Source organism: Hemiscyllium ocellatum, chromosome 31 (assembly GCF_020745735.1).
Source record: "Hemiscyllium ocellatum isolate sHemOce1 chromosome 31, sHemOce1.pat.X.cur, whole genome shotgun sequence".
NCBI classification, from domain to species: domain Eukaryota; kingdom Metazoa; phylum Chordata; class Chondrichthyes; order Orectolobiformes; family Hemiscylliidae; genus Hemiscyllium; species Hemiscyllium ocellatum.
In genome coordinates, this window is record NC_083431.1 from 50,918,800 (window position 1) to 50,933,051 (window position 14,252).

At 45.8% G+C, this 14,252-nt stretch overlaps 1 protein-coding gene across 1 annotated transcript in view; it reads left to right on the plus strand.

Annotated features, from left to right (window-relative positions):
* Positions 1–14,252, plus strand: part of atp2a3 (ATPase sarcoplasmic/endoplasmic reticulum Ca2+ transporting 3) — a 205,834-nt gene that overhangs the window by 42,803 nt on the left and 148,779 nt on the right. The window contains exon 3 of the mRNA XM_060847938.1: positions 2,868–2,950. Within this exon, the coding sequence (XP_060703921.1) occupies positions 2,868–2,950 (83 nt within the window). The remainder of the gene's footprint in view (positions 1–2,867; positions 2,951–14,252) is intronic.

A 14,252-nucleotide genomic window follows, 5' to 3' on the forward strand; every position in this document is an offset into this window, starting at 1 on the left:
TTTGGAATCACTTTCCCCAAATGACTGAACTATTTGCCTGGTTCTCATTGGACTGAGTACTAGCCAGTCAAATTGTGTGGTGAAGATGAGACCCCAGTCTTCTGCAGACTGTACTGGTGACAGACAAGGAGATCATTGTGGTAGCTGAATCAAGGGAATGATATCAACAGAATAGAATTCTCTTGACAAAGTAATCTCATCTGCTTCAGCAAGTTAAAACCAGTACTGAGGTGGAACTAGGCCTGTTTGCAATTGTGGAGTTGTTACAGAATTCCATCTCTCCACATCTTTGGGAAAACATGGAATCCAAGTAAGTCTCTCTCTATAGTAGGAAGGCTGCCTCAGGAGAGTCAGATATGACTGATTGCTAGTATTCAGTCTTGGTTCTGTTTTGGGGTGGTACGCCTGAAGGTGCAATAAGCAAGCTTGGTGTTTGAAAGTAGCACAGGTGTACCTGAGTAGGCCCCACACTACACCTACATCCTGGTTAGTTTGATACGCTGTCTTTCACCATGCTGTAACTAAGCTGCGTGTCTGCTGTTCAGGAACTGGGAACCTGTAGGTGATTACGTTGTGGATGGAGCCAAATTGTGGCACGTACCAACAAGTTCTTTTGAATGTGATTGCATTGAGATCTACAGCGTAATCAGGTGCTGTGGTTCACTTTTGATTTGTATGTCTCCCTCAGGATGTGGGTGTTGTAGGCTAGGCCAGCGTTTATTGTCTGTTCCTAATTGCCTTTGCGAAGATGGTGATGAGTCGCCGTCTTATAACAAAGCGGTTTGTGTAATGACATTATTCCAGAAACACTGTTGGGAATTCCAAGAATTTAAAAAGGGAGAAATGACTCAACTCCTCCTAATTCTCTGTCAGGGCTGCCATTTGGAAAGCAGCCACTGTGAAGGGAGCTGTGTGCTTCCAGATCCTGCCACTTGTTTCCATGGCAACTTGGGATGGAGTGAGACATGCTGCAGGCCCCAGCTCAGCCTGTGTGGCTGTACCAGAGTCAGGGCCTTGTGGAGCTGCCAAGTGCTGTCAGATAGGTGGGGAGGTGGGGTGGTGGGGGCACCGCTTTACAGAGATGTCCTTTAGTGTCATAAAGACAACTCACTGAGAAAGATCCTGCACTGAATAATTTAAACGTAAAAGGGAGTAAAAACCAATTTGTCAACTTGTGCATTATACTTTCTTGCATATATTTAGCCACCAGCCTTAACCTAGAGATGAGCTTTTTAATAATGTAAGAGCCAGAACATGTCCACGAAACCCTACCGCAGTTAATTCATCTCTAACAAAGACACACAGGCGCACATGCTGACACAGGTGCGTGCACACACACCAACAGGCGCACACCGACAGACACACATAGTATGATGGAACTCCAGCACAGTCACTGCTGCTGCTGTCAGGTTGACAGGCTCGACATTTATTTTCCACAACACGCTTTTTTCTTTCAAACCAACCTATTGTTTGACAGACGCTCAGCCCTCCACACTGAAGCAGCCACCCACTCCTTTCCCAACAGATTGACTGCACAATATTTCATCCAAGTGGTACGATGCTTATGATGTGACTCGTGCCTGTAAATGATTGCTGACTATTGAACTATGGGAGGCATCATTTGTTTGTGTCATGACTTGATCTCCATCCTGCAGTCCTTCCACTGGAGGTTGGGGGGGGGGGTGGGAGGAACGGGGAGAGCACTCTCTGGCTCATTGAAGTGCTGCACTTTTATTTTTGTCAGACTAAGATAGGGTCTATAAGTTTGCTCACTGAGCTGGTAGGTTTGTTCTCCGATGTTTCATCACCATGCTAGCTAACATGATCAGTGAGCCTCTGGTGAAGCGCTGGTGTTCTGTCCCGCTTCCTATTTGTGTCTTGGTGATATCATTGCTGGTTCTTTTTTTTTAAGAGGTTGGTAAATGGGGTCCAACTCAATGTGTTAATTAGAGTTCTGGTGTGAATGCCTGGCCTTGAGGAATTCCCGTGTGTGTCTCTGTTTAGTCTGTCCTAGGATGGGTGTGGTATCTTCCTTCATCTATGTGTAAGGATACCAGTGATAGTGGGTCATGCCTTTTGGTGGCTAGTTGGTGTTTGTGTATCCTGGTGGCTACTTTCCTGCCTGCCTGTCCGATGTAGAGTCTCAAATGTTATTTACAAAATACCCTGTAAGGACTCCAACAAACAGTACAACAACAGATAGGCAGGAAACTAGCCAAAAGGATACACAAACACCAACTCGCCACCAAAAGACATGACGCACTATCACTGGTATCTTTACACATAGATGAAGGGCACCACTTCGACTGGGACAACACATCCACCCTAGGACTGGCTAAACAGAGACACATGAGAATTCCTAGGAAGCATGGTATTCCAACTGGAACTCTATCAGCAAACACATCGATTTGGACCCCGTTTACCAACCTCTGAGATAAAGAACCAGAAATTATATCACCCACCACAACAGCCCAAGACACACCAGTGGAAAGTGAGACAGAACACCAGCGCTTCACCAGAGGCTCACTGATGATGTTACCTAACATGATGGTGAAACATCTGAAAACAAACCTACCAGCTTCGCGAGCAAACTTACAACCTGAGCTACAGATCTTCTCAAAAATTGCAATTAGGTGTCTATACATTTTCCAGACATCTTCCAGATAATGTGTTCCTCCTGTGTCCCTGAGCAGGGCGTTGATGCCAACATCTACATTTGGACCCTTGAATGATGCACCCTGCTTTTTTTTTAAACCTGCCTGTTGGTTCTCCTCCTTTTGAGACAAACTGCAGTTTTACTTATTAAATGTGCCTAGTCTTTCAGTCTGTCCACCACTAATGAGTTTTGGTTTCTGTATATTTTCCAGGGAAGTCGCTGTGGCAGCTTGTGCTGGAGCAGTTTGAGGAGCTGCTGGTGCGAATTCTCCTGCTGGCTGCCTGCGTCTCGTTTGTAAGTAACCCCCGGCCCTGTCTTTAGTGGGCTCTGCGGCCGAACCTTGTGACCCGTGCTCCCCGCGGTCTCTGGGATCCCCAGGCATCTGCTCTTGCTTGCCTGCAGCTTGTTTTACAAGTGCCCACTTTACTGAGGCTGACTGGGAACACCGGCTCTGAGGGGTGGGGGGAGAGGCTGAACCGTTCTGTCCAACCCTATTCCTTCCTGTGGTCACCTCTGTTCCGCCTTTGCCAGCAGGATTCACCTGGATCAAGGGTGCATTGCTTGAAAGAGCAGATTCAATTGGAATCTTAAATCGAGTATTGGATAAACATTCGAACGGGTAAAAAAATTCACAAGGCTGTTAGGACACAGCGGGGAATTGAGATTAACTAAATGTCTCGTTCAAAGTGCCCAGCACAGCTACAATGGTCAGAAGACTCCCTGTCAGTGCTATACATTTCAATGAACCTTTCTAGCTGGCTTCTCACTGAGCAGCATTCAGCTTAGAATCTTAGATTCCCTGTAGTGTGGAAACAGGCCCTTCAGCCCAACAAGTCCACACCGACCCTGCAAAGAGTATCCCACACAAACCCACTCCTCCACATTTAACCGTGACTAGTACATCAAACCTACACATCCCTCTGCACTATGGGCAGTTTAGCAATGCCGGTTCACCTAACCTGCACATCTCCGGATAAACTTTCTAACCCCAATCTTGGTCAAGTTGTTAAAAGTGGCCCTCCCCAGATTATTACTGTTGCTAGTGAAAAATTGGATTTGATTTCATGTGAAGCTTGTTTGTTCTGCATCAGGATTGAATGTTTTCCGTGCAGGAATTCCTGACTTTGCCTGTCGCACTTACAGTTGCATCTCTCTCAACTATTGCCCAAGGATTTTCTGTTTATTCATGAGATGTCGGTGTGCCTGGCTGGTCAGCACTTACTCCCCATTCCTCATTACCACTTGTAGGGGGTGGTGAGCTGCCACCTTGAGCTACTGCAATCCATTTAGCGTGGGAACACCCACTGTGCTGTTTGAGAGGGAGCTCCAGGATTTTGACTCAGCATCACTGAAGGAGTGCTGATATATTTCCAAGTCAGGATTGGAGGGGAACTTGATGCCCTTGACCCTGTCCTTCAGGGTAGAAGAGAGTAGTGAGTTCAGAAGATCCAGTGAAGGGGCTTTGGCAAGATCCTGTAGTCAATCTTGTAGATGGCACATGTTGATGCCACTGTACATCAGTAGTGAAGGGGGTGAAAGTTGAAGGTGGATATGGTGCCAATCAAGTGAGCTACTTTGCCCTGGTTGATGTCAAACCTCTTGAGTGTTGTTGGAACTGCGACCATTTAGGGAAGTGGGGAGTATTCCGTCACACTCCTGACTTGTACCTTATGGATAGTGGACAGGCTCTGGGGTGTTGAGAGGTGACTGACTTGCTGCAATATTCCTAGCTTCTGGTATTCGAGCTATTCTTCTTCCTGTTCTCAACTGAGTGGAAGTCCTGATCTTTTACCTGCATTTCAGATATCCCCGAGAATTCCCTATTACCCTGACTGAGTGACCATTCTCTCCAGTCAAAGTTGGCTCAAACAGACCTAGTTGGTGTTTGCTCTTCACATGAACAACCAGTAACCATCACATTTACCCACCCAGCTCCAAAAGCCCGAATGGAGAAATCTGTAATGTTTGGTCTTAATGTTAGTGGAGGAAGTGAGGTCTGCAGATGCTGGAGATCAGAGCTGAAAATGTGTTGCTGGAAAAGCACAATAGGTCAGGCAGCATCCAAGGAGCAGGAGATTCGACATTTCGGGCATAAGCCCTTCTTCAGGAATGAAGAAGGGCTTATGCCCGAAACATTGAATCCCCTGTCCCTTGGATGCTGCCTGACCTGCTGCGTTTTTCCAGCAACACATTTTCAGCTCTTAATGTTAATGATCAGTAGTTCCTGGGGGATAGAGATGGATGTATTGAGGATCCATCAATGTAATAGCTGTCTCGCTGCAGTGGCCAACCAGGCAGGTAGGCTCGTGGTATTATCACTGGACTGTTAATCCAGAGACCCAGTTAATGTTCTGAGGACCCAGGTTCAAATCCTGCCAATTCAGACAATGAAATTTGGATTCAAGAAAAATTTGGAATTAAGACTTTAATGTATGACCATGAGTCCATTGTTGATTGTCAGAAGAATCCATTTAGTCCTTTTAGAGAAGGAACCAGCCATCCTCACCTGGTCTGAATGACGTGTGACTCCAGGCCCACAGCAATGTTACTGACACTCCATTGCCTCTGGGTAATGCTGGCCTCAGCTGCAACACCCACATCCCATGGATTGTTCAGTAAAAGACCATAAGAAATAGAGGACCATGTGGTTCAGCCCCTCGAGTCTGCTTCACTATTCAGTAAGATCATGGCTAACCTGACTTTCCTCACGCCCACTTCCCTGCCCTTCCCCCATAACCACTGATTCCCCGACTGATCAGGAATCTATCTCAGCCTTAAATATACACAAGGCTCCATGGCAAGGAATTCCAGCGACCTACAACACTCAGAAGAAATTCCTCCTTAGCTTGGTCATAAATTGGCATCCTTTTCATTCTGAGACAATCCCTCCTCCCCCTCGCTCCCCCCCCCCCCCCCCCCCCCCCCCCCCCCGGTCCAACACCGTCTCGCGAGAGGAAGCGTCCTCTCAACACTTACCCTGTCAAGCCACTTCAGAATCTGATATGTTTCAATGAGATCATCTCTCATTCTTTTGAACTCCAGTCAGTAGAGTCCCAAACTGTTTAAACTTTGATCATATCAGGGATCATCCCAGTGGACCTTCTGAACTGCCTCCAGTGGCATGATATCTTTCCTTAAACTGCTTGCAGTATGGTCTTACTGGGACATTGTACAATTGCAGCAGAATTCCCTACTCTTCTACTGTCCAACCCCCTGGAAAGAAGGCCCAACATTCCTGATTACCTGCTCCTCCTGTATGTTAGCTTTCCGGAAACGCTGACTCTCCCTCAGGGACAGGGCTGACCTGTGCTTTTCCAGCACCACACTCTCGATTCTGGTTTTTGTGTACAAGGACCCCCCCCCCCCCCCCCAAGCCCCTTTACGTTGCAGCTTTCTGTTCTTCCGAAACTACCAAGGTGTATGTTGTCAGAGGCGGTGTGTTTTTGAGATGGCACATAAGGAAGGGGATAATACAACCTAACAGGGGGAAGCCCCAACACTGCTCAGGCCTCAGTCAGATAAAAATCATCCTTCTGCATTACTGGAGATTTTCTTTCAGGTGTCATGCTCTTTTACACATGAGTGCAATGATTGTTTGGTATTTATGTGGGAGTAAGCTGTGGATAAATCAAATACCTTCGCAGTAATGCTGATGGCATTTCAAAGTCTTCGTCATACAGATGTAAAGTACAGACCCTTTGGTCCAACTCGTCCGTGCTGACCAGATATCCTAAATTAATCGAGTCCCATATCCCTCCAAACCCTTCCTATTCATATACCCATCCAGATGCCTTTTAAATGTTGCAATTGTACCAGCCTCCACCACTTCCTCTGGCAGCTCATTCCATACACGTACCACCCTCTGCATGAAAAAGTTGCCCCTTGGGTCTCTTTTATATCTTTTCCCCTCTCACCCCAAACCTATGCCCTCTAGTTCTGGACTCCCCATAACCCAGGGAAAAGATATTTACCCTATCCATGCCCCTCATGATTTTATGAATGTCTATAAGGTCACCCCCTTAAGGATTTGATCAGGTGATAATGGTTACATGCAGAGGGTGGTGCGTGTAATGGAATGAGGCGCAAGTGGTAGTGGTGGAGGGAGGTAAAGTTACAATATTTTAAAAGGCATCTGGACGGTCATTTGAACAGCAATGGTTGAGGGGGATATGGGCCAAGTGCTAGGTCAGATTGGGATTGCTGGTCGCCTTCGGCAAGTTGGTTTGGAGTGTCCGTTTCTGTGCAGAATGGCTCTATAAATCTCCTGCTTTTGGTTTCCAGCCCATGTAAGACCTGTGAGAAATGAAAGGATTTATCACTGCTCACTGATTTGACATAAGTTGGCTAAATTCTTGATTGGTCTCTTGCGATGGAAGGGTTAATAGAGCAGTTCAACTTCAAGCTAAACAAAAAGGACATGATCCTGGAAAGGGCTCCTCTGGGGTTATGAGAAATACTTAGAGATTCATGGGAAAGAATGAACCCTTGTATGACACACTGCCAATTGGAAGAGAATTGGATTGTTGGGGTTTTTGTGCTCGGTCCCTCCACCCTCATTTGCCTTTGATGTTTTGAATGACAGGACGATGGTCATAAGCTGCATTTCATGTCACTTGTGGAAGTGTATTTTATTATCTGGGTATAGGAGCTATGTCAAGGATGCTCCAAGGTTTTGAATGTGTGAATCTGACTTTGAAAGTCTGAACAATGGGCAGGGCAGAACAGAGCGTGTCAGACAGATGGTCTCCGCTCACTCCAAAAAAGCAAATAAACATTGAGTTTAACTATATCCAAACAAACCCAAATATCTCTCACATATACAAGACTATATTTACAGGCATCCAGTTCTTGAGCTCTGAGCTGAACTGCACAAATTACTGAGGGTTATTTGCTGGTTGGACAATGCTGACTCCTTTGCAGTCAGGATTTCTTGAATTTTATTTACTCTTTTGAAAGCCCATCCCGAATTGTCTTTCAGGAGATGAGCTACCTCTCGAACTGATGCAGCCTTTTGAGTGAGGATCACTCTCAGTACTGTTAGGAGGGCAGTCCCACGTTTTCACCCAGTGATATTGTTGCCAATCAGGATGTTGTGTGACTCCCAAGAGGAACTTGCAACTTGCGGTGTCCTTGTGTTCTTGCTGATCTTGACCTTCAAGATGATCGAGGTCATGGGCTTAGAAGGTGCTGTCACAGGAGCCTTCAAGGATTGTTGCAGTGCACCTGGAGATGGTACACACTGCTTTCACAGTCAGTCAGTGCTGATGGGTGTGGATGTTGAAGGTAGTAGATGGGGTATCTATCAGGTGGGCTGCTTTCTCCTGGATGGTGTCAGGCTGTCTGTGTGGAGTTGGAGCTGCAACCATCCAGGCAAGTAGGCTGTGTACCATGACCCTGCCTTGTAGATGGTGGACAGGCTTTGGGGAATTAGCAGAGAGTTATGTATCAGAGAATTTGCAACCTCTGACCTCAACTTGTAACTATTGTATTTTTATGGCTATTCCACTTCCGATTCTGGTCAATCAGACCCCCAGGACGATGATTGTGGGGGAATTCATTGGTAATAATACTGAATGTCATGAGGTCCTAGTTTGATTCCCCCTGTTTGATATGTTTTGAATTTGTTAGTTTTAGTGGGGTTGCAGGCAAGCCTTTCAGTTGTGCCATCCAACATCCCATTTCCCATCAAATTGAAATCAAACTCAAAACCTCTGCACCAATTCTTTCCTTGATGCCTCCAGTTCAGATGCTGGTTAATTTAAGAAATGAGTTGCTTGCCTGCGCTGCGGAATAAGAGCTCATGTTGTGCAAGGTGTTATCGCTTGTCAAGCAGCTCCGCTTGTTTGCAAATCCATTCCTTGACCTTGTTCCACTGTATAAACCTGTACCTTCCACACACCAGCCCCACATCTGAGATCTCTGCACTCTTTCTCCCCCCCCCCCCCCCCCCCCCCCCCCCCCCCCCATTCTCACCTCTCGCCTGGCTCTGATTTCTATTGTTTGGCATCTTTACCATTTCCTCCCTAAATCGCTTAAAGCCTATAATACGGCTATCTTTTTGTTTGGTCATCACTTGTAATGACCGACTTCCACCCCACTCCAAAGCCAACCGACCAAGTTTGAAGTTTGTATGTTCCGTACAGCATCTATTGAATAGCATTGATGATGCTGCGATACACAGTATCAGCATTCTGGAAATGTGGGAGTGACCAGCCTTTCTGACGTTATTACACATGCAGTTTATCCCCTGCAGAAATCAGCAGGACAGGGTGTAGGAGATGTGCAGGGAGGGGGTATCACTGTATCCAGGTGGGTTCCAGCAGTCTGCTTAAGCTGGGACTGTTGGTACTTTTCAGGTTCTTTCCCACAGAAATTACCAGAGGAGTTAGAACCAAGTTTGAGACATTGCTCAAGTGGGATTAAGTAGCATCCTATTGCTAACATATCATTCCATTTACATTCTGAATGTTATTCAACTGTCTGGATTCATGAATTGCCTGTTGTGACCATTTATACATGATTGAACAGGGTCTGGTGCTGAGATTGATTGAGGAGACACACTGGATACGTGTTTGATGCCACTGAGTTTTAATGAGAAAGGCAAACCTGGTGGTGTTCAGTGATGTGCTGATTATTACTGGTTAATCCCAGCCATTGCCTTCTGTCTTGATGACCAACTGTAAAAAAAACAAGCCTGAAATACAGTTTTCCCCCGTTCCAATGGACACCAATTTGCAGCCCCTTTATTGTAATGTCATTACCGATTTATTCTTGCTCCAAATCGGTTTCTCTGTGCTTGGATTCAAAAATCTCGTTGTTGAGAGTTAATTTTGCGATGAAGGCTCCAGAAAATGTTCAATTTTTCAATTGCATTGTAAGCAACAGAAGAAGAATGATCTTGAGCCCAGTTCCAGAGACTCATTGTTCAGCAGAATAGCTATTCCTTGTTCACTCCACTTCAGTGATGACTTCAGTGTCAGTCTGGCTCACTTTGAGAGCTGTTTTGTTCCATGTGTGTAACGTGCCCAGAGATGGACAAACGAGAAGGAGACAAAAGAACTGAGTTCATGGAGTTGAATTGCGTTACTCCCTCCTCAAACTCTCTTTTACTTTAGTTCCCTCCCCCATTCCCTGCCCTCTCCTTTATTGGTTAGGTACCTAACCCCCCTGCTGGGTAGTGCCTGATAATTGTTCCTTTAATTTGTAACGTGGGTGGGGAAGAAAATGTACCGTAGTTTACCGTAGTAGAGTTGGGCTGGCTGTGAGAAATCAAGGATCCTGGGCAACTAACCTAACCCTGAACCTCAGCAGTGGAAGTGGCAAGGATAGTACAGATAAACACAAATGTGAACCTGTGTAATGGTTAGTGCCATATCAAACAGTGCATTTATCAAGTTAGCTGTTGGGGAACTTACAACTATGGTGATGACACTGACCAACAGTCTATGAACGTAGAGCCTTCCTGTTCAAATATATTTGATTTTTGAATGCTAATTAGATTACTTAGTGTGGAAACAGGCCCTTCGGCCCAACAAGTCCACACTGACCCGCCGAAGCGCAACCCACCCAGACCCATTCCCCTACATTTTACCCCTTACCTAACACTAGGTGGAAATTTATCGTGGCCAATTCACCTGACCCGCACATCTTTGGACTGTGGGAGGAAACCGGAGGAAACCCACACAGACACGGGGAGAATGTGCAAACTCCACACAGTCAGTCGCCTGAAGCGGGAATTGAACTCGGGTCTCTGGCGCTGTGAGGCAGCAGTGCTAACCACTGTGCCACCGTGCTGCCCACAATGTTATCCGAATGAACTATTGAGAGGAATCTTTTTCTTTCTTCAATACCCGTTAACTTACTCACCTCACTCTGCGTTGTCTAAGTTAAAGTATGAAGATGACATTTGTTATTGTCAAACGAGCCTGCCAAAACCAAACTTGAAAGCACTCAAGGTTGGCTGATGATTCACTGTCACCTCAGCTAGCCTTCTGTATTCCGATCCAAAATTGTCTCATCTACTCCCACTTCATCTTGGCTCATCCAGTCTCACCTTGGCTTACTCACCTCTTTCACCTTAACTCATTCTCCTCCTCTTATCTGCACCACCGTATTTCATCTCAGTGCAACAATAAGCAACCAACGAGAGCTGCAGGTCAACATTACAAAGCTTTTACGCAGCGTTATGCAGAAATAGAAAAGCTACACTACAACAGGTCAGTCGCTTCAACTGGACAATGCTGGCGTTAAAACCCAACACAAGCCTTCCCCACTCTAATTATCTTTCCTCACCCATAAAGCCCCTCATTTTCTGTTGCATTCATGCCCATCCTTTTGGAAACATATACGCTCTCTGCATCCATTACTCTACTCTAGCTGACACCATGTTCCACATCCTGGCCTCTCCTTTTGGAATGAAGCTTCCTTTACTTGGTCAGCTATTATTATGATCTTTGTTCCGGACTCACTGCCAGTAAGGCAACAGCTTCTCCATGTTTCGCTCCCACCCTGAAACTCTTACCTTTTCATGTCAGATGGCTGTCAGTTGTATTGGAAGCAATTGGAGAGGATTTTTAGGGATAGATTTAGAAAAACATGACCTAATTAGGGACAGTTAGCTTTGTACAAGGCAAGTCATGTCTCACTAACTTGTTTAATATTTTTTGAGAAGGTGATCGATGAGTCCAGAGCAATGGATGTTGTACACACTGATTTTAGTAAGGCTTTCAACAAGGTCCTTCATGGTAGGCTCATCCAGGCGATTTAAGATGCAGGAGATCCATGGTGACTTGGTCACGTAGATTCTGAATTGGTTTGCCCATTGAAGATGGAGGGTAGCGGTGGAAGGGTGTTTTTCAGGCTGGAGGCCCATGACTAGTGATGTTCCCCAGGGATCCGTACTCTGATCTCTGCTGTTTGTGGTATATCTAAATGACTTGGACGAAAAAATAGATGGGTAGATTAGCAAATTTGCAAATGATGCAAAGATTGATGGAGTTGTGGGTAGCGTACAAAGTTGTTAAAGGATACAGTGGAATATAGATCAGTTTCAGATATCTGCAGAGAAATGGTAAGTGGACTTTAATCTGGGTAAGCTGAGTTGCTGCACTTTGGGAGATTGAATGTTAAGGCAAAGTGCACATTTAATGGCAGGACTCTGAACAGCATTGATATACAGAGAGATCTTGGGGTTCAGTCTGTAACTCCCTGAAAGTAGCCACATAAGTGGGTGGTAAAGAAGATGTATGGATGCTTGCCTTTATTGGTCAGGGAATTGAATACAAGAGTCAGGATGTCATATTGCAGCTTAGAGACTTTGGTTAGGCCACACTAAGGGTATTGCGTTCAGTTCTGGTCACCACATTACAGGAAGGATGTGGAGTCTTTGGAGACAGTGCAGAAGAGGTTTGCTGGGATGCTACCTGGATTAGAGGGTATAAGGAGAGGTTTATAACAAAAACTTGGGTTGTTTTCTCTGGAGCATTGCAGGCTGAAGGGAGACTTGATAGATGTCTATAAAATTGAGGTGCATCGGGTTGGTGGTCAGAGTTGAAATACCTAACACTAAGGGCATTCATTTAAGGTGAGAGGAGAAAAACTGAAAGGAGATGGAGTTCTAGTTTTTTACACTGAGAATGGTAGGAGTGTGGAACACATTGTCAGGGATGCTGGTGGAGGCAGATATGGTAGGGGCACTTAGATAAGCACATGTATATGGAGAAAGTGGAGGAATATGGACCAAGGGCAGGCAGAAGGGATTAGTTTAATTTGGCATCTTAATCTTCTGGAAGGCCTTACCATGAGGGTCTTTGATGAACGCCATACTAAAGTCCAGGAAGATAACCTCCGTTGCTGTACCCAGTATTGTGGGTGGAGAGCTCATTCCTGTGCTGTTCTCTGTTCTTTGTATGTTATTCCCCCCACCCCAGCCGTTGATCTCGTTCAGAGTGTTGCTAGTGGTTAATGCACTGCCTCTCCAATAAGTGTACAGCAGCCAGGCAGGAAGGGTGAAAGATTAACCCTCATGCTGCTGTTGTCCTTGAACAGGTTCTGCTCTGTTTGACCCGTTAAGTGTTTCCAGCACTTTATTTCCATTCTCAGTACCGCCTCTAATCTTTTTATTCAGCAGGGTTGGATGTGGTCGTGGTTTGCGAATTGGGTCCTGAGGAGAATGAGGGGTGGGATGTGAGTGAGTGAGTGAAAGGTGGATGTTATTGTGGGAGGTCAAATAATTGGATCCAAGAGAAGTCAAATCAGAATATTTTCCAAATGGCGTGACCAGGAAGATGGACCATCAAGCCAATTTTGTGTCCTGCAATAAGCGTCAATAAACCCAGTACAAGATGATGAATGGCATACTAACTATTACCCCAAATAGCTAGAGTACAAAACAAGACTGTTGCTTTGGTTGTATTGAGTCTCAGCCTGACCCCATCCAGAGAGCACTATTCAGGTTTGATTACCCCTGCTCGAAGGACCGTCAGTCATGGTGCTATGGGTTTTCCCTGGAGTGATACTGGATCTTAAAATGTTAAATTGTAAACGCAGATTGTGTAGATTTTGAGTTAAAATGGAAGGACGGTTTCTGCTTCCCCACAGCGCAGATTGAGTCATTTGTAATTTGATTTTTGAGGCTGTGTTTGAGGAGGAGTTAACATTGCATTTACTCTCCAGCTCTGATAGTCTGAACATGCTCAATTGAGCTTAAAGGAACTCATTTCCTGGAGTGTGTGTGTCGGGGGGGTGTGGGTCTGTGATGAGGTTGGCCAGTGCATGATGGGCAGAGTAAATCCATAAGTTATCACTGTCTAATTTAGTTGGTAACAGTCTCTCTCCCCTCTGAATCAGATAGTTGTGGGTCCAGTTCCCACTTGAGAAACACAAAAATGTAAAATCCAGGCAAACTCTCCCGTGCCGCGCTGAGTGATTGCTGGCTGAGCTACTGCCTTTCAAATGAGATTTTCACCCAACAGCCTGGCTGTTCCTTCAAGTGGACATAAAAGGCCCTATAACACTAGTTATACATTTTCTAATCAACTTGTTCTGAGCTGTTATTAAGGTGGCTCAGTGGTTAGCGTCGCTGCCTCTCAGCATGAGAGAACTGTGTTCAATTCCAGCCTCTGGTGACCGTCTGTGAGGAGTTTGCGCGCACACTCCCCGCATCTGCGTGGGTTTCCTCCAGGTGCTCTGATTTCCTCCCACAGTCCAAAGATGTGCAGGTTAGGTGACGGGCTTATGCCCGAAACGTCGAATTTCCTGTTCCTTGGATGCTGCCTGACCTGCACTTTTCCAGCAACACATTTTCAGGTGAATTGACCATGCTAAATTGCCCATCGTGTTAGGAGCATTAGTCAGGGATAAATGTAGGAGAATGGGTCAAGGTGGGTTACTCTTCAGAGGGTTGGTGTGGATTTGTTGGGCCATATGGCCTGTTTCCACACTGTAGGGCAATTAATCTAGAATTACACACCTCTGGAGCAGGTGGGACTTGAACCTGGGCCCCTCAGTCCAGAGGTAGGAACTGTACCACTGCACCACCATCTATGGCACTATTTGAGGACCAGCAGGAGAGTCCTTGCCTGGTTAATATTGATAC